Genomic DNA, 20,782 nt, shown 5'->3' with positions numbered 1-20,782 from the left:
GAGTCATGCATTGGAATAACATTTCTGCAGTTTTTCAGGCTCAGGAAAGAGCGTACAAAAATCTCTACAATGCAATTCCTTCAAATGATATGCACGAGCAATAGAATGCCTTGAAACCCAGCCCACCAAATGTCATTTGGCCCAATTCCACTGGGAGTAATGCTATGCATTTGTGGATCATCTGCATGAATAGTACAACTTTAATTTGATCTGCATTGATTCATTCATCTATTTGGGGATTTATATTCCACCCTTTCTTCGGAAATGTAGGGCGGATTATGAAACGGCACAAAACTTGGGGCCATTTCGCACGGGGATCTTTGTTGCAAATTGGTCACTGAATGAAAAATCGCCATTTAAAATAGTGGAATTCGTCGTTTTGCACACCTGGCTTTGTAGTGGAATCAGTTGCGTTTTTTAGTGTTTCCCACAGGCTTCCGGTCTCGGCAGAAATCGCTAGAAAGGAAGCGCTATTGCCAAGCTCGTCCCGCCCCTGGCCGTCAAGCAGCCAATGGGCAGCCGTTAGCATGCTCCCAAACAGCCCCTTTCCCTTTAAGAAAGGTTTAAAAAAAAAAAAACAGACCCATAGCAACGAATCTAGGTAGATTCCTTGCAACGGAGAGACCCATCCAGCTGCCTAATGTGAGCTGTCGTTTGATTGTATGATCGTTGGCACGCTGCCTCGAGTGATAAAAAAAAAATCCCCCCCCCCTCTCACGGCCCCGATTTTGGGCTGAATTAATGTGTAAAAAATAAAGGGACTTTATTTCAGCAAACGGGCTTTTATGTGGTTTGTGCTTAGTGACTAAAGGTGAAGGACTGAAGCCAGGGAAGCCTCTAAACAGAAAGATGCTCGCCGGTGCGTTTATCCCCGCTCGCTCCGAGAAAAAAAAATGGCGATCGCTTCGCCGGAAGTTTGGAGGACAGGCTCAGGAGGAGGGACTTTGAAGAACCCGCAACAATGGTAACGCACAGGTCTTTAGCGCTAGTGTTGCAGATTGGTTGCAGGAGTGTATCGCTATCCGGAGGGTGAATCCACTTTTCTGGATTCCCCTGAAAGCGCTAAAACGAAGCGCTTTTTGCTGATCGGTTTCAAGAGTGTTGCAGATTGTCTACGACGTCGTGGGTAATGCCAAATTAGTAGCGTTTTCAATTAGCAACCATTGTGCTATTTTTAAGCCGTGCGAAATGGCCCATAGAATCCCTGCGTACAAAACTTAAAATTCACAACAATTCTGTATTGCACTAAAATATCAGAGCAGAAAATCATTAAGGTAAAGGTAACGGTATCCCTGTGAAAGCACCGGGTCATGTCTGACCCTTGGGGTGGCGGTCTCCAGCGTTTTCATGGCCGACTCAATATGGGGTGGTTTGCCAGTGCCTTCCCCAGTCATTATCGTTTACCCCCCAGCAAGCTGGGTACTCATTTCACCGACCTCGGAAGGATGGAAGGCTGAGTCAACCTTGAGCCGGCTGCTGGGATCGAACTCCCAGCCTCATGGGCAGAGCTTCAGACAGCATGTCTGCTGCCTTACCACTCTGCGCCACAAGAGGCTCTAGAAAATCATTAAATATTACAATTGGCTGTGATCCTTTCTCTCATGGACGTGGGAGAGGGGAGGGCCATTCAGAAGTCAGAATGCTCCTGGTCAGCTGGCTGGTAGCCAGCAGTTCGATCCCCAAGGTTTGCCGGAATAAATTAATTTGCTAAATTTTCTAAGCCCTGATCTGGATGGCCTAACTCAATTTTGTCAGATCTTGGAAGCTTAACAGGGTCAGCTCTGGTTAGTACTTAGATCACACTATCTCAACCAGGGCTTCAAACCCTTGAGGGCCCAGGAAGGGTTTTCTGAATGGGTGGGAGTTAATTTTAAAAAGATTTTTAACATTTGTTAAATTTTTTGGGTGATATGGCCACCTATGGTCATGGTGACCTGCCACCTCCCCTCCTGAAATGGTCAGTGATGTGCCTGGGAGGTGGGAAGGGGAGAAACCCTAGGTGGGCATGTCCACAGCTATGCTTCCCACCCATATTCTGGGTGGGCCAGCCCTTGGGAATTGTGCAGCCCTTGGGAATCTTGCAGCCCGAAGATTGTTTCAGGGGGCTTCTCAATGTTAAAAAAGTTGACTTAGAAGCTAGACCACCAGGGAAGTCCAGGGTTGCTACACAGAGGCAGATAAACCAAGCAACCTCTGTCTTGAAAACCCTGTGGCAGGGGTCCCCAACATGGTGGCTGTGGGTTCCTTGTGCCACAGCACCCACCAAGAATTCTTCTAGCACCCACCAAGTGTTTTGGAAAGTGGGTGGGGCCAGGTGGGGTTCTTGCAAGATTGGGCACTGAATGGGCTGTACAGACTGGATTTCGCAGTTCCGTAGTGCCTGCAAAATGGAGCTCTTCTGCTGGGTTTTTGGTTGAGGCCACGGCAAGGAAGATCTGATTCCCCATAGATACATGAGATCTTGGCTCCCCCTGAGATATTTGTTCCAGGAGGTCTGTTGAGCTAGGGGTGGGAAGGAGAGGTCGCCTCCAGGGGATGCTTGTTACTGTGTTTTTTGTTATTTTAACTGGGGGATTCTATGATTATTATGGGATTTTATTGTGGGGAAACGCCTTTGTGTACCACCATGAGCCATTTTGGGAATGGCGGTTATAAAAATTGAAATAGAAATAAACAAACAAAAACAAATGCAATTTCAGTGGCAGCTGCTACCACAGCATCAGTTCAATTGCCATTCCTCTCTCCAGCACTTGGGCTTCTTTTCTGTGTGGCTCCACCTCCCAGGGTGGCCATTTTGTGGTTGACACCGCCTCCTATGGCAGCCATTTTGTGCTTGTGCCTGTCACTTTGTGTCAGAATTCCAAAGTCACCCACAGGCACAGAAGGGTTGAGGATCCCTTCCTTATGTAGTTACCACACGTTGGTGATGACTTGGTGGCACTTTCCACCAGCAAATTTACTAATTCTGGCCAAGAAAAGTGCTTTGCACATCAGTTTGGGAAGACTCTTCCAGACTCTTTGCTTTGCTCGTTTCACAGGTTGGGTTCATTTTATTTCCCTTCCATTTTTCGTTTTTCGAAAGCTTTGGGGCAGACAGGGGGACAACAAGGTCTGTTTCCACCAGCATCTTACTACTATTACATCATTTTCAGCCTGGGCTGGAGATGCCTAGGATTTAACCTGGACCCTTCTGCATGCAAAACAGATGCCCTAGCATTGAGCCATGGCCCCTCTCAGTAAAATCCAGTTACATCTGTTGTATTACTCTCTGACATGCAGTCTTGGGAGGCCCAGGATCCTTGGGAGGGCCAAGGATAGACAACCCCATATGGGAACAATTGGATTCCTACTAGGCAAGATTGCTGCTGATTTTGTTACTGGCTTTGCATACAGTCTGCATTGCCCTGGGAATACGGAAATCCTTTCCTCGGCCTGTGGAAAGACTAAGAGGGACATGAGGACACGGATGAATATTGGAGTGGCTGTGGGCTGCTCTCCTCCACTGGCATTCCCCTCTCTTTAACATTTCACGGTACACTTCTAGGAACAATGGCTCTGTTGCACCATGTATGTTTATAGCATCATGGGAGTTTTGCAAATATTATGAAACTGGACCATAAACTAGATGTTTCCCAATGCTTCCCTATTCAGCAGCTGTTAAGAATCCTGATTACTCCCCCGGGAAAAACAGTTTTCCAAACTGAACGGTTAGAATCATAGAATCATAGAATCACAGAGTTGGATGGGACCTCCTCGGTCATCTAGTCCAATCCCCTGCACTATGCAGGACACTCACAACCCTGTCGCTCATCTACTGTAACCTGCCACCCCCTTGAGCCTTCACAGAATCAGCCTCTCTGTCAGATGGCTATCCAGCCTCTGCTTAAAAATTTCCAAAGATGGAGAGCCCACCACCTCCTGAGGAAGCCTGTTCCACTGAGGAACCACTCTAACTGTCAGGAACTTCTTCCGGATGTTGAGACAGAATTACTTTTGAATTAATTTCATCCCAGTGACCACCAACCTGGGGACTCCGCAGATGTGGCCAGGCGACCCCGAATGGGGTCGGGATCCCAAGGTTGAGAACCACTGGCCTATGGGCTCTGTCTATATTTTTAACCCTATAAGTTGTGAACAATAAATGTTAAAATTATTTGAATGTTTATATTTTCTGGACACCGAACCTTTTCGGTCCTAACTACTGGCTAGTTAGGCTTGTTGTTTTTTGTGGCACTCTCCCCTTTTCCTTTTTCCTGAACTGGATTTCTGCCAGTTTGCTGAAAGTATCTGAAGGAATCTAGACCACAGTTCAAGTAGGGCAGGAAGAGCTAGAGCACATTTCAAGGAGGGCATGGTCCTTTTCTTAAGATAGTCTTTATTGCTGTCTGGGTCTGGCTCAGTGAGAGAGCATCTGCTTGGCATGCAGAAGGTCCCAGGTTCAATCCCCGGCATCTCTAGTAAGGATCCGGTGGTTGATGGGAAAGATCTCAAAATGAGATCCTGGAAAGCCACTGACAATCTGAGAAGACAGTTCTGAGTTTGATGAACCTTTGAAACCTTGTATTTTGTTGACCAACAGTTTAAATGAAAGCAATTGACAGGACAGTCCTAAGCAAAATTATACCTGCTTGTGGGGAGGTGCGATATAGATATCGGATTAATTAATACATCCCTTGCTATATCCGCTGAAGTCAATGGGTTTAAAAGGATGCAGCTCTACTTAGGATTGTGTTTGTGAGCCTTTTGTTCTGCTGAATCCTCAGTAGCTGACGCTAACAGCTGTCCTACTAAACGGAAGGTTCTAGCAGATCCATCGTGAAGAAAAACACCTTTTTAAAAAGGTTGCTTCAACACCATCCTCCCTTGTCACCAAAACTGGATGCCAAGCCACATGGGCCTAAGAACATACGAGGAGCCATGCTGGGTCAGGCCAATAGTCCATCCAGTGTGACACTTTAACCTATTGTGCATGGCAGCGGTCATACCAGGCCACTGACAGAGTATTGTGTCCCCATGGGGGATGCTTATTGTGTCTCCACGGGGGACGTGTTTTAGTGGTGCAAGCTGGTGCTCTGCTTTCTGCATCCCCATGGGGGTCACATTTTGGCAGCGGACCAGCTCCGCACCAAAATGCGTCCCCCCAGGGAATGCAGCCACAGTGGATAGGTTCCACTTGGCGTGGGGGCAGTATTTTACAGGAATGTCGGACTGTGTGAGAATGAAATTCCACCTTCCTGCAAAATAGCAACAACAACAAAAGCCATATGACCCTGTGGCACCATGAAACACCACAGAGCCAAGTAGGGAATTTTTGGTCCCCTCTAGGCTACCATAGAACAGGGAGGAGCTGGACCTTCCCTGCCTGGCTGCCAGTGGCAGCCACAGCAAAAAAAGAAATGCTGGAAAATCAGCATTCCCTTGCTGTGGACCATCAGAGGACCTACAGCTGGGGATTAGCTCCACTGCCAAGCTGCCATCAGCCTGGCCTTTCCTCCCTGTGCATAATTGGTTTCTGTGTCACAGAGTTGCCATAACCCAGGTGTTATCAGAAGGTCCATCAGCAGGGTCTGAACTCTAGAAGCTCTTCCACAGTTGCCCCTAGCACCAAGAATATGGAGCGTTACTTCCCCAGACACAGTGCTCCATCTAATAGCCACTGATGGACCTCTGGTCTGTATTTATTTATTTTATTTATATTTTTATATTCATATTAAGGCTCATAGCCACATTTAACTATTAAAAACCCATACCGTTTCGAAAAAAATATGAGCATCTAAAATCATTAAAGCCGTTTTGACCTCTTCCTGCAGCAGTGAATTCCACATGTGAATAACTCTTTGGGTGAAGAAGCACTTCCTTTTATCTGTTCTATAAGCCTGCTGCTCATTAATTTCGTGGAATGCCTACAAGTTCTTGCATTGTGACAAAAGGAGAGAAATATTTCTTTATCTACCGTCTCTACCTTATCTACCTTCTCTAAAAGGTAAAGGTATCCCCTGTGCAAGCACCAAGTCATGTCTGACCCTTGGGGTGACGCCCTCCAGCGTTTTCTTGGCAGACTCAATACAGGGTGGTTTGCCAGTGCCTTCCCCAGTCATTACCGTTTACCCCCCAGCAAGCTGGGTACTCATTTTACCGACCTCGGAAAGATGGAAAGCTGAGTCAACCTTGAGCCGGCTGCTGGGATCGAACTCCCAGCCTCATGGGCAGAGCTTCAGACAGCATGTCTGCTGCTTACCACTCTGCGCCATGCTTAATCCCCGGCATGTCTATCTCTATCTGTCCTGTCACCTCATGAACTCTACGTTCTGATTGGCCCCCACTTCTATCGAATGGTTTGCTGACTCACTCTCTTCCCTTGCGACCCTTTCCCCACCCGTCTTTGCCCTGAGGAAATAGGCATTTCAAAACAGCACAGGGGACTGGGTGAAGCATGGGGTCCCAGAGGCTAGGCAAAGCTAGGAAAGTGGCCAGATCTAGCCTTGTTTGGTTGACACCCAAAAGTCAGAGATAATTTCACTGGGATTATTTGCCAATAGCAAATGGGCCCTTAGGGTTCAAATGCACACCCATGTTCAAAATGTCACAACACGGCAGACCTCTTCGCCTCTGTCCACGAGCCCTTTCTTGGCTAGTCCCTCTAATTTTTAGATTTTGAAAAAGATTGTACCCTGCATCATGCACAAACAACGCTTGCTTTGGGGAACAAGATGTTTCTCGGTTCTCAGGGCTGGTAATTCTGATATGGGATTTGTCAGGCATTGAGTGGCCTTCTTCAGCTGCAGCTGCCCCCAGCTGCAGAGCGGCGAGTTTCACAGAGGGGTTTAGCGTTCCCAGCCTTTCCCTTGTGGAGTTGCAGAGTCACTGAGCTGGAGTGCATTCCCAGAAACCGATTCTGATCTCTAGTTCCAGCTCCGGTTGTAGACGCTGGCTTTCACGAGTGCCCTGTCCTGTGACGTTGAGGGGCTGCTAAATTCTATGATGTTATTTATTAAAACATGGCCTGCATTTTAATGAGATGGCAAACATCGACTCTGTGCTTCAGATTGCAGGTTGGAATTGTTAAATCCGTGGGCTCAGAGGTAGACATGGACACCGGTAGTGATTTGAGCTCTTTGTTATGGCCCCAGGATGGTACAAGAAGTACTGAACTAAACCAATTGAAATGCAAGGAGTAGGAGTTGGGAGGGGCACCAGTACCCCTAGTGGGAAGGGCTAATGCCAGGTCCCGCCTTCCTGCAGGAAGGCGTAGCCAGACTTGGGGGCGGGGGGGGGGAGGGGATCCTGCAGGCTTAACAACTAGTATCTATTTAAAGCCCTCGATAGTTTGTAAATAATTTCTCTCTTTACTTGCATTTAAAATTAATCTTTTATTTGATTAAGAAAAAGTCCAGTGTGCTCCAGGATCAAATGATGCATAGATAAACATCTCAGGACAATGGCAGAAGCAGAGTAATAATTCTTTAGTTGTAGTTCTTTTCTTTTTTGAAGCAAGTGAATCTTACAAATGGAGATTAGTTCGGGGGCAGAATGATTTCATTGAGCAGGTTGAAATCCGTTCTTGGGCTCCCTCATGTGGTTAAAAAGATGCAGGTGCTCCCGAGATAAAGGATGTGCACATGAAACTCAGGGGTGGCTGAACTGGCTCTGTAGATGTCCATGGGCTGCCAGCAGGGGCTCATGGGAATCGTAGTCCACGGATGTGTGCAGAGCCACATTTTGGCCACCCCAGTCCTAACTGCTGTTGTTTTCTTCATCGTGAACGTTATCAGCATTGAGAGGTTTTGCCCCCAGGTCAGTAGAGCACAGCTGATAGATAGCACAGTGTTGTGAAAGAAATAGTGGCTGTTGTAGGCATGAGATTGCATCAGAGAAAGCAGCAGAACAGAGTGCAGGCCCTTTGTGCTCAGGAATGGGGTCTGTGGCGACTCCAGCAAGGGGGCAGGCCAGGAGGTGAGCAGGCTGGGAACCAAGTCCCCTCATGCCTGGAGCTACATAGAGCATATGGGCAGACACAGCCCAGTCTGAGCATTACCCAAGACCAGACAAAGCTCTTCCAATATAACTGCATCCAACCAGACAAATATGGACAGGCAGAGTAACCCTTGAAGCCTGCGGACATGAAAAACCAGAGCCATTAAAGCTTTGATCTGCATCTGTGTGTGGTTGGCTGTTGCGCTCTAGCAGTCATTTGCAACTGGGATTTCCTTCTGGATAAAGGTAAAGGTATCCCCTGTGCAAGCACCAAGTCATGTCTGACCCTTGGGGTGACGCCCTCTAGCGTCTTCTTGGCAGACTCAGTACAGGGTGGCCTTGCCAGTGCCTTCCCCAGTCATTACCGTTTACCCCCCAGCAGCAAGCTGGGTACTCATTTTACTGACCTCAGAAGGATGGAAGGCCTTGAGCCAGCTGCTGGGATCGAACTCCCAGTGTCATGGTCAGAGCTTCAGACGGCATGTCGGCTGCCTTACCATCCTGCGCCACAAGAGGCTCTCCTTCTGGATAGGACAGTGCAATTATCCTAAGAGGCATGGATGCAGCCCTGCAGAGCCTTCTGTCCTAACATTCCAGGGAGCTTTCTGCCACAAGGGGCAGTAGATAGCAGCACAAGACTAGCAACCAGCAGGAAATAGATAACCCGGTGACATCACTTCCAGGGCAACAAGAAATTACATCACACTGACAGCGATGCTGTAGCATTTGGGCAAGTTTTGACTGGATGTTAGAGTGTCGCTGACAGTGCAACGATGTCACTTCCAGTTGCATGGTAGCATAGCGCCAATAGCAGTACAGCCCAAATTGCCCCCATTCCCCTCATTTCTCTCCTACCACCCAGCTGAGCAGCAGCAGGAAATCTCTGAGTGGGGGAATCTTCCACTTGCAGCAGGGACTTGGCAAGTGCCTGCAAAGATCAGGCCTGTTCTTTTTATTAGCTGTGCAACAGTTCACGAAGTATCATAGCTCATGCATAAAGGAAGCACATTTATTACCAATGGACCTTTGCCACTCACAGAAGATCTGTTCCCAGGGTGACTTTGAATGGGGGAAATCTGCAAAAAGTAGGAGGCAGGGTTCTGCCGCCTCCCACCAGTAACAAACGTTTAGTGATTATTATTATTGTGGTAGGCTGAGAATTAAAACAGACCGGAGACTGCGTCATGTGCTCGAAATGTAGGACCGAAGGGAAAAAATGGAACCATGAGTCAGAACCCCATGAACGGTGAAGGTCTACTGTCCATATTTGTTTAGGCATTTTGTAGGCCAGCTTTTCGTAACGTGTTCAAGACGGCTTACAAAAGGAAGAGCAGACGAGAAGAACCGTTCTGGTGACCTGAAAAGGGGCCAGAAATTCCGAAGCCTTCTAAGAAGTTAATTTTTTTAAAGGTTCCCAGAAGGTTTGTCGTGAGGATATTCTTCAAGGCTCCAAGCCAGGAGTAGTCAAACTGCGGCCCTCCAGAGGTCCATGGACTACAATTCCCAGGAGCCCCTGCCAGCAAACGCTGGCAGGGGCTCCTGGGAATTGTAGTCCATGGACCTCTGGAGGGCCGCAGTTTGACTACCCCTGCTCCAAGCAGAGGGGAGTTCCGTGGTGTGGGAGCAGCCTCTTTCAATGCCCTTGCAGTGGGGTACATGGGATGGCCTTGGCAAATCTATGTCTATGTTGGGTTATTTTGAGACTGTATCAAAGAAGAACTTCAGTGAAAGAGTAAGGGTGCTGAATGCTTCTGATTCTTCTAAGGCAGCCTTTCTCGATCTTTTTACCGTTGAGAAGCCCCTGAAACATTCTTCAGGCTTCAAGAAATCCCAGAAGTGGTAGGATAGTGCAGAATATGATTGGGAAGCAGAGCTGTGGACACGCCCACCCAGGGCCCCTCCCCACCCCCTCCAGGCCCATCATTGGCCATCAGGGGGGAGGGCAGGTTGACATGACCCTATATGGTCATATCACCTGATAAATGTTTAACAAATTTTAAAAATGTATTTTAAAATTAACTAACTCCCAGCCATTGGGGAAACCCTTCCAGGGCCGTCAAGAAACCCCAGGGTTTTCCAAAACCTCTAGAAAGCCTGTTTTAAGGGATAGGCTTGTGACTTTTAAAAAATTTAAAAATTATATACCCCATCTAGACACACACACTAGCACTCTATAGTCTTCTCGGTGCTTTAAAACAACACCAAGCTACACACCTTACCACAAGTGGGCACCCAAGACCACCATCATCACGTCTGAAGGCTACAGCCACTGCTGCTAGGTAGGAAAACCTTCCATGTCTCCCATGTCCCTCCCACAATATTTTTAGCATGTAAGATGGCCCTGATTCACATCCAGCGGTTTGCCGGAAAACTCTCATTAAAACTCTGTGGTCGAGTTTAGAATTCGAGGCATTTGTAATCCAAAGCAAATCTGCCCTGAAACCTTGAAGCTCTTTGCCTTATTACGGAGGAGTGATTTGCAGGGCGACGTGAGCAGTCCTTTGCGAGCGAGAGGGAGTTCGTGATTTTCCAGGGTGATGAGCTCGGGTGTGGAACGAGTGAATTTTTTCCGAGCATTACAGGATCTTTGCTGCCCATGAAATCTTAGGCGAGCCTCACGTATAAAAAGAAGATGTTAGTCCCATTTTATGGGAAAACAGCCCATGACTCATGTGTTGGGAAAGATACCCCATTTGCCTTTTGTCTGAACATCTTGTGCTTCCTTGAGGAGTGAGTTTTTGGCTTCGGATGGCCTTCGGTGCTGTAAGTATCTTTCCAATCCCTTTAATCCCCGTCGGCTACAAGAACAGATGTTCGAGATCCACTGTGAGTTTCCATCGCCTTTTGCAGATGTGCCTGCCGTTGCAGCGCCAGAAAGACAAGCTGTCCGTGGGACACAGCAAGTGGCTTCCCAGGGCAATCCTAGATAGAGTTTCACCCCACCCCCCAAGCCCATCGACTCGTATGGATTTAGAAGCCCACAAGCCTCTTGAGATCTCTCGTGTCCGGCATCTCATCTGGCATTCTTCTCTGCATCTTAATTGTTTTCCATGTTCTTTTCTCACAAAACATCCTCGATATGTTGTTTGTCAGAAAGAGAACACAAATTCAGGGCCATGCCATGCATGGCACAACTATCTTTGAAGGGACAACGTGTGCTCCTTCAGATCTAGGCATGTCTGTGTGTGTATACACAGTAGGTGGTCTCCCATTCCTGTACTCACCAGGGCCGACCCTGCTTAGCGTTCAATAGCTGAAGAAACCAGGCTAACCTGGGCTAAGTGGCTCCAGGTAGAGCTGCTTATTACTTTGGCCCTTCTTTTCAATCAGTGGTTTACATGGATAATTCAGTGAAAGTATAACAGGATGGTTCATTGTATCGAACAACAATTTCCCCAGCCCACCCCCAATCAAAGCACATTTACCTGGCTTTGAGGAACATGACCAGTATGCTGATCACATAGTGTGAAATCATCCTCATCAGCTTCAGGATCCCAGTATAGGAACCCATTTTGTCAGCCGCCTGACAAACGGAGCCCCTGGCAGCCGCGCTCCACGCGAATGCCGGGGGCTCCGTGGACTAGCGCCCGCTGCATTTAGGTGCAGCGGGCTTGATTGCTAGTTTATTATATTTATCTACTGCCCTCCACTGAGGCTCAGGGCGGTTTACAAGAAACTGGAATAAAAACAGCACAGATAACATGATAAATTGAACAGGAGAACAGTAACATAATGGAACAAACATAGTGAGAACATCCGATTTTAACTGTAACATACTGACCAACATATAAGAACCAACTCTATTTTTTCTTCTACTTCCAAGTGGGTATGGTTCAAACTAAAGGTGATGATGTTTATGAAAGAGAAAGGAAATTTGTCCAGCTTCCCAGGTGATGATTCTTACCTCTCACTCAAGTATGTTGCCCTGAAGAGATTAATTCTCCTCCACTAGCTTGGGTGCAGCGTTATGGTTGTTTGGAACATTGGTAAGAGACTCTGAGGATTACACGATCTCAGAGCTCATCTCTTGACTCTGTGATGCTTTATTCACTTCCGTAGGGGGACTTCCGACTGCCTGGCTCAAGAAAGGGGGCTTATTTCAGCAAGGGGCGTTGTTTATGTGTTTCACTAAATGTGGTGCTTCTTTGATTTTCACAGGGTGAAAGAGGCCTGCAAGGTTTACAAGGTTTGGTCGGGTTTCCTGGCGTACAGGGGCCTGAGGGGCCTCCGGGGTCCCCAGGACTCAAGGTAAGATTCAAGACCACCATGGCAGGTGATTTGGCTGTGGACCTTACACGGTTTCTAGAAAGCAGCAGCTAGTGGCTGGTTGGGGTGGGAGGTAAATAATGACATTTTTATGTGGGTGGTTGGATCAGGGGGCTGCTGTCACCTCATCGATCTACTTACTTGCTCTGTAGAGAAAACAGTTACCCTGAAAGGGTTTTTATTTGAAGTTGTGCTAAAGTAGAAGAGCCTTTCTCACCCCAACCTTCTGTCTTCCAGGGTGACACTGGAGAACCAGGACTGCCCGGGACAAAAGGAACCAGGGTGAGTCTGCCTGGATTTGATTTTGTGGGAAAGGAATGTTTAGGAGCTCTCAAACTTCGGAAACGGACATCAGAAGAGCCCTGCTGGATCAGACCAGTGGCCCATCTACTCCAGAAGCCTGTTTTTGTGCCTGTTACCCTAGAACACAGGTGGCCAAAATGTGGCTCTGCAGAAGACAATGGACTACAACTCCCACGGGCTCATGGGAGTTGTAGTTCATGGACATCTGGAGGTTTGGCCACCCCTGCCCTAGAGGGTGAACAAACAGGGCATCTTATTCAAGCCTTGCTGAGCCACTAAGAGATTTCCCAGTCACCTGACACAACCATTTGGGGATGGGGATGGAACCACCACTCTTACTTAAAATCTTATTGGGTGCTGCTGTATCAGCTGATCTGTCTTTTATCAATGAGAAAGTTGTTCCAGATAACATGCTAAAAACCTAATCCAGACATTTAAAAGGACAAGGGTGTAAATGATAACAGGGCACTTGGTAAGACTTTATTGTGGGTGACACAAGTACTGAACCCCAGAGAGGAAGGAGAGGTGGTATCACGGTTCTTCCATACTGGCCATGCATCCTTGTTCAAAGCAACTCAAAATATTTCTCCCCTTATTATATTTTTGACGAGTTAATCAACTTGCCACATTTTGTGGAATTCAAAACCATAACAGAACAGCTTCAGTATCCCTATTAAGAGTGGTGCCTTTTTATCATTGAGTTCTTAACATTCTTCCCATCTATACTTTACATGCTTGACTTTTCACTTTTTAATTCTCTTCCTTGTTTCCCTTGATTTTAGGGGCCACCAGGTCCTGCAGGCTATCCAGGGAATCCTGGCCTTCCTGTATGTATGGCATTTATTCAGAAATGAAACAGCATGAAGTTTTTGGGCAGTGATGTCCACCAGCAGCTAATATGTTAACTGGTCCCCCCCCCTTCTTCTCTCTCCTAATTCAGGGAATCCCTGGAGGAGAAGGAGCACCAGGTCCACCTGGTATCCCAGGATGCAATGGGACAAAGGTAAACCCTTCAAGTATCCATTTGGGTGGCGTTATTGCTTCAGTTATATCCTGGGTACAAAAATGAATTGACTCTACTTTCTTCCATTAGGGTGAAAGAGGTCCTTTGGGCCCACCGGGTTTGCCTGGGCTCCCTGGAAAACTAGTAAGCATTTTGTTTTTTTTAACATTTCAAACAAATTCAGCGCAATGTTATGTTTGATAAAAGTTAAGCGAATGTTTTGATAGGAAGTGTGATCGTTTTTTACTGTAACTTCACACGTACACTTGTAGAAACTCAGAAAAATCTGGATTTTTTAAAGGAAACGTATCTGTCAGGCCTGTCGATCTCGCAATAAGCAGGCATGCTGTTGAAGAAAATCTGTTTATTGAAGACAGTAGCGAATGGAGTGCACATTGCTTCCTTGCTAAAGCTAAAGGGCAGCCCACAAGCGTAACTTTTATGTTTTCCCTGAGACCTCTCCCCCTAATTTGAAAGTAGGCCTGCTGAGCAACCCGCCATGTACAAACGTTTCCCAAGCAAGGCTTCCCATGTGGGAGCGCTCGTTGGAACCTAGATATCACAAAGCATTCCTAACTTATGCATCTAGAACAGGGGTAGTCAAACTGCGGCCCTCCAGATGTCCATGTACTACAATTCCCAGGAGCCCTTGCCAGCATTGACTACCCCTGATCTAGAAGGTCAGAGCAATAAAACTCTGGGGAAAATAAACCTGCCTCCCCTCACAGGCCTTCAGTCTGTGGACAAATACTGAGCAATGAAAGCGTCCTGACAGGTCAAGGTAGGGAAGAGACCATGGGAACAGGTAAACAGGTAACTTGTGAACATGGCAAGACCAGGGGAACAGGTGAACAGGTCCTGTGAACAGGGCCTTGACATATCATTTCTTTTCTAGGGGCCTCCAGGAATTCCAGGAATAAAGGTAATTTTAATTTAAAAAATAGCTTTATGTGGTGTTTACGGTATACTCATATTCAGATGGCCTAAGAGAGTGGTAATGCTAGTGATCGTTACTCAGGACCTGGCCATTCAAAGCGAGTTCCTTCTGGTCACCCCATGCAGTGTGGCCCTTAAAAAGGTAAAGGTACCCCCTGTGCAAGCACTGGGTCATGTGTGAACCTTGGGATGACGCCCTCTAGCGTTTTCTTGGCAGACTCAATACGGGGTGGTTTGCCAGTGCCTTCCCCAGTCATTACCATTTTACCCCTGAGCAAGCTGGGTACTCGTTTTACCGACCTTGGAAGGATGGAAGGCTGAGTCAACCTTGAGCCGGCTGCTGGGATCGAACTCCCAGCCTCATGGGCAGAGCTTTCAGACTGCATGTCTGCTGCTTACCACTCTGCGCCACAAGAGGCTGTTAAGATAACTCACAATGTACATTTTGAAAGTTTTTCTAGAGGACAAAAATATTGTGAGTATTGCGCTTGGTTGTCCCAACTCACCTCAGTTCCCTGCTTTGCTGTGTATCCAAAACATGCACTCCCCATGAGGTCTTGTCACTTCAACCCAGCAAGAAGAATCCTGTGGCTGAAATGGGCCTCTGTTCATGTATCTCCCCCTCCTCTGAATGCTGTTGTTTCTGGTACTAACCTTTAAGGCCCTGCATGGTCTGGGATCCACATATTGAGGGACCGCCTTTCACAGTATGCCCCCTGCAGAGTTTTACGTTCTGTGGGCACAAATTTATTGGTCATACCCAACCCCTGAGAAGCGCACCTGGCCTCGACCAGGGCCAGGGCCTTTTCGGTCCTGGCCCCTGCATGGTGGAATGAGCGCCCGGAAGAGCTACGGGTCCTGCAGGAGCTTTTGGCATTCTGCAGGGCCTGCAAGATGGAGCTCTTCTGCCAGGTCTATGGTTGAGTCCAGCACGCTAAGGAAGATCTAGACCCACCTCCTGAGTCACTCTGTTGGGGGAGTAAGATCTATAACCCCCTTTGTTCACTCCCGGAAGTGGTAGCGTGTGGGTTTTTAGTCAATTTTTGTCTTCTCGCCACGGTATATTTTTTAGACTGTATTGGATTGTGGTGCATTTTAAAATTTTAGGGCTTAATTTTATTGGGAGTTTTATGCATATTGTAACCCGCCACGAGCCTTTTTGGGAGTGGTGGGATAGAAATCTGATAGGTAGATAGATAGATAGATAGATAGATAGATAGATAGATAGATAGATAGATAGATAGATAGATAGATAGATAGATAGATAGATAGATAGATAGATAGATAACATGTCAACATTGGGAAGGGAGGGGGACGAAGAGGCTGCCCCCAACAGGTAACCATGTATATAATCTTTTTCTTTGATTGATTCCTTGTAGGGAGATCCAGGAGAAATTATTGGGCAAATACCTGGTGGTGTAATAAAAGGTGAAAAAGGATTTATGGGCCAACCTGGACTACCGGTAAGGCTTACTCTAAACGTGGCAAAATTCCTTATTGTTAAGACGGGGGATTAGAACAGGTTACGAAAGACAGAAAGCACCAAGATGGGGTCTGAAATGGATTCCAGTGCGGGTTATACACAGACACACAAATGGTACAGAGAAAATCTCTCCCCACCGTGGAAACCTGTTCTTTGGAGGGTGGCATCCCCTGTCCAGAGAGCTGGAATGCTGTTTCTTTTCTAGTTGTACCTGAGGACTCCATTGGAGCTTTGAGTAGTTCAAATTGGGCCTTGGAAAAGGGCAATATTTTACATCTTACTGAGTTGCCTGTGCTGGATCATATGAAAAATTGACACCCCTTACTCCATGGGTGAACATCTCAGTGCGAGTAAGGTCAATCCTGTACATTAGCAATCCCCAACCTGTGGGCCGTGGACCACATGTGGCCCTTTGACTAATTGGAGGTAGGCCCCGAAGGACGCCTTCTCACCCCCCCCCGGCCCTTTACTTCATCCCCCCCAGCCCTTTACAACACACTTTGGGTGTCATTGTCTCCCATCACTCCCAAGTGGGACTATCTCGTTGCAGAGAAACAAGCTCAGGGTTCCCATTGATTTGTCATTGTCATGAGTTAAAGTTTCCATGAAAAGAAAATGTTCCTTATGTTCATTGTTGTGCCGTGTCTGTATCTTATTTTGAAGGGATGTTTAAACATTACCATAGCGATCAGAGAGCGTTAGGGCAGTGGTTGAGAGTAGAGGAGTAAACTACATCCCCCTCCAGGCCTCAATAAAAGGCATTGAGTGGTCCCCAGTGAGGGGTCCCTGGCGTTGAGTGGTCCCCAGTGATAAAAAGGTTGGGGACCACTGCTGTACATGATCAGTTTACTGCATGTCTTTGTTAAGTTAATGGAGCGCTTAGTTTGAATTATACTACTGAGGAAGGCCTAGTTGCTGGAATGCATTTGGTACGGGTTCTTGCTTATGGTGACAATATATACCTTTGAACCTTTATTTATGTAAATAGACATTGGTCTTGAGATTGGGATCAGCCACATAGCCCGAGCCATAAGATTCTTGTTTTAAAATGCTATTTTAGGGCCTCTGGATGTATTATTGAATTCAATTATATACAATATATATATATTGTGGTTTTGCATTACATATATATTTTTTTACTTTCTTTTTCTTTGTTCCAACCTTTCTGGCTATCTGACTTGTTATCAAGTGGTGTTGCATATTTATCTGAGGGTGCCTCTAAATGGAGGGGTGCAATGGTCGAGCATCTTCTTGGCATGCAGAAAGGTCCCCAGTTCAATCTTTGGTTAAAAGAGATGAGCCATTAAAAGAGAGGTAAAACAGCCAGCTTTGCCTAGTGGTTAAGAGCGGCGGCTTCTAATCTGGAGAGCTGGGTTTGACTCCTCACTCCTCCACACGCAGCCAGCAGGATAACCTTGGGCAAATCACAGTCCTGTTAGAGCTGTTCTCATAGAGCAGTCCTGTCAGGGCTCTCTCAGACTCCCCTTCCTCACAGGAAGAGAAAAGCGGCATATAAGAACCAACTCTTCTTCTTCAGTAATATCAGGGCTCTCTCAGCCCCACCTCCCTCACAGGGTGTCTGTTGTGGGGAGAGGAAAGGGAAGGCGATTGTAAGCTGCTTTGAGACTCCTCCGGGTAGAGAAAAAGTGTCATGTAAGAACCAACTCTTCTTCTTCTTCAGTGATATCAGGGCTCTCTCAGCCTCACCTCCCTCACAGGGTGTCTGTTGTGGGGAGAGGAAAGGGAAGGTGATTGGAAGCTGCTTTGAGACTCCTTCGGGTAGAGAAAAGCAGCATATAAGAACCAACTCTTCTTCAAGAGGATCAGGTAGTAGGTGATATGATAGACCTTTATCTGCTTGAGGCCTTGGAAAACTGCTGCCAATCAGAGTAGACTCTACTGACTTTGAAAGAACAAAGGTCTGGCAGCTTCACGTGTACTTTTCTCTCCACACCAATGAAAAAAGTCTGCATGGTTAGGACCATTAATGGGCTAGGGGGCGACATCTTTCCATTACCCCTAGTTTCTTCTGGGAATGGTTTTGCCCCTCCTCCATCAGTGAGATCTGCCGTAACTCATTCATCTCATCCCTTACTCAGTCTTGCCCTCGCTTTCTGGTGTATAGGTCGATGGATGAGATAATGCATTGCCTGATATAATTTCCATTGTATTGGTTTCTCGTAAATAGGGAGTAGCTGGACCCCCAGGAATTCCAGGCCCTGTTGGACCCCCCGGACCCCAAGGAAGGCCAGTAAGTGTCAGCTTGTTCTCATTTGCATGCAGGAAGCTATAGTTCATGATCGCAAGTATGTGTTTGTCTGCATTTGCCAAAGGATTCTAGCAGTACCAGAGCAAAGAAAAGATGGGAGATAGCATAGGTAGAAGAGCAGGACAACAGTCAATGAACTCATCAAGAGCTTAGCACAGTCTTTCTCAACTTCTCTACCATCGAGAAACCCCTGAAACATCCTTCAGGCTTCGAGAAAGCCCAGAAGTGGCATGATCATGCAGAATATGGTTGGGAAGCAGAGTTGTGGACATGCGCACCAAAGTCTCTCCCCTGCCCACCCCCTTCAGGCCACTGGGGGGTGGAGGGTGCGCCAATGTGACCATATATGGTCATAAAGAAGGTAAAAGGTAAAGGTATCCCCTGTGCAAGCACCGTCATGTCTGACCCTTGGGGTGACGCCCTCTAGTGTTTTCATGGCAGACTCAATAAGGGGTGGTTTGCCAGTGCCTTCCCCAGTCATTACCGTTTACCCCCCAGCAAGCTGGGTACTCATTTTACCGACCTCGGAAGGATGGAAGGCTGAGTCGACCTTGAGCCGGCTGCTGGGATTGAACTCCCAGCCCCATGGGCAAAGCTTTCAGGCGGCTGCCTTACCACTCTGCGCCACAAGAGGCTCAATATATGGTCATATCACTTGATAAATGTTTAACAAATTAAAAAAATATATTACGAATTAATTAACTCCCACCCTTTCTGGAAAGTGAATCGGAAGCCGTTAGTTTGCTTTTCACTGAGATACAAGAACTCAGAATCCAGCCCAATCTTGACCTGCAGATTAACCCCAGAAGGATAACTAATCCAAATAGACTTCCCCTGACTTTTGGATCCAAACTGACGAGGCTGGAGTTGGCTATTTTGTCCGGCAATGCCGTGATGTCCATGGCTGCGCCCCACTTTATTTATTTAAATATTTCTCCCCCATCTTTCCCCTGCAGCTCTAGGTGTCTTACAAACCCACGTTTAAAACACACAAAGAACAATAAAACCATTTGAAAAGCCACCTCCCTTTCATTTTCATACGTATTGTCCAACCAAAACGTTTAACCTATGCTCACACCACCACCTAGCGTCAGGCTGTCGTGACCTTGGGAAGAGGGCTTGGTTTCGTTTGGAGTGGAAGTGGAAAAAGGAGCTGAAATCCCCCAACAACCAAGTGAAAGAAGGAGGCATTGCTGCCCCCAGCTGGAATGTCGCTCTTAATCAACCCAGGTGCTCCTTGCTTCAGGCGTCTCCTCTTTCAGTACCTTGGACAGCAGAACACAGGGAGGGAGTTGCACGAAGGAAAGGCAGAGGACAGACAAGCAAGCCCTTCCTTACTATGCTAGGCATCTGGGCTGAGCGTTCGTTCCCTGGGTATCTGCTGAGGGAAATATAGCGACACTCATTCCAATTAAAGGCCAGGAAGTTAATTTGGATTTCCACATCACCCCCACCGAAAGGGTAAAGGACTGATCTGTGAGCCAAAGAGAACTCAGACCCAATCCACAGAGGTCACGGCAAGCTGGAGGACACTGTATTACGTGGGTCTCTTTAAACTTTTCCTGCAACACAAAACTTGGCAATGCTTCAGCACAGCTGTGCATGCCATGGATGTTGATGTTGTAATTGATGCCTAGACTATGGGGACTGGGCTGCTGTGTGCCGGCATGGGGATCCTTTTGTGATATAGGTCAGGGCTGTGAAGAGCAGCCTTCTGCCCTCTTGCAGCCTCATGATCCTTTAATGCTGGCTACTGTGAACAGCAACAAGCTCAGATATGCAGATGATACCACTCTAATGGCAGAAAGCGAAGAGGAACTAAAGAGCCTGTTGATGCGGGTGAAGGAGGAAAGTGCAAAAGTTGGCTTGAAACTCAACATCAAGAAAACGAAGATCATGGCATCCGGCCCTCTCAATTCCTGGCAAAGAGATGGGGAAGAAATTGAGGTAGTGACTGATTTTATTTTCCTGGGCTCCAAGATCACTGCAGATGGGGACTGCAGCAAAGAAATTAAAAGACGCTTGCTCCTGGGGAGGAAAGCTATGGCAAATCTAGACAGCATCCTAAAAAGCAGAGACATCACCTTGCCAACAAAAGTGCGTTTAGTCAAGGCTATAGTATTCCCAGTTGCAATGTATGGCTGCGAAAGTTGGACCATAAGGAAGGCCGAGCGTCAAAGAATTGAGGCTTTTGAACTCTGGTGCTGGAGAAGACTCTTGCGAGTCCCTTGGACTGCAAGGAGAACAAACCGGTCAGTCCTAGAGGAGATCAGCCCTGACTGCTCCTTAGAAGGCCAGATCCTGAAGATGAAACTCAAATACTTTGGCCACCTCATGAGAAGGAAGGACTCCCTGGAGAAGAGCCTCATGCTGGGAGCGATCGAGGGCAAAAGAAGAAGGGGACGACAGAGAATGAGGTGGCTGGATGGAGTCACTGAAGCAGTCGGTGCGAGCTTAAATGGACAACTGTGAACAGCAGTAAATAGCAAACTGTCCCTCGGTTTAAATACTTCCGTCAGCAACAGGACAAGAAGAATTGTGAGTATTT

At 47.2% G+C, this 20,782-nt stretch overlaps 1 protein-coding gene across 1 annotated transcript in view; it reads left to right on the top strand.

The window, feature by feature from the left end:
* COL4A1 (collagen type IV alpha 1 chain) overlaps positions 1–20,782 on the top strand; it is a 165,273-nt gene that overhangs the window by 61,379 nt on the left and 83,112 nt on the right. Inside the window, exons 3-10 of the mRNA XM_077314467.1 lie at positions 12,133–12,222; positions 12,478–12,522; positions 13,326–13,370; positions 13,484–13,546; positions 13,637–13,690; positions 14,442–14,468; positions 15,862–15,945; positions 18,154–18,216. Coding sequence (XP_077170582.1) covers positions 12,133–12,222; positions 12,478–12,522; positions 13,326–13,370; positions 13,484–13,546; positions 13,637–13,690; positions 14,442–14,468; positions 15,862–15,945; positions 18,154–18,216 — 471 coding nt within the window. The remainder of the gene's footprint in view (positions 1–12,132; positions 12,223–12,477; positions 12,523–13,325; positions 13,371–13,483; positions 13,547–13,636; positions 13,691–14,441; positions 14,469–15,861; positions 15,946–18,153; positions 18,217–20,782) is intronic.

The sequence above is a fragment of the Paroedura picta genome, chromosome 1, assembly GCF_049243985.1.
Source record: "Paroedura picta isolate Pp20150507F chromosome 1, Ppicta_v3.0, whole genome shotgun sequence".
In the NCBI taxonomy this organism is placed as follows: Eukaryota; Metazoa; Chordata; class Lepidosauria; order Squamata; family Gekkonidae; genus Paroedura; species Paroedura picta.
The sequence above is the reverse complement of the archived record's forward strand: the minus strand, read 5'-3'. Positions and strand labels throughout refer to the sequence as shown.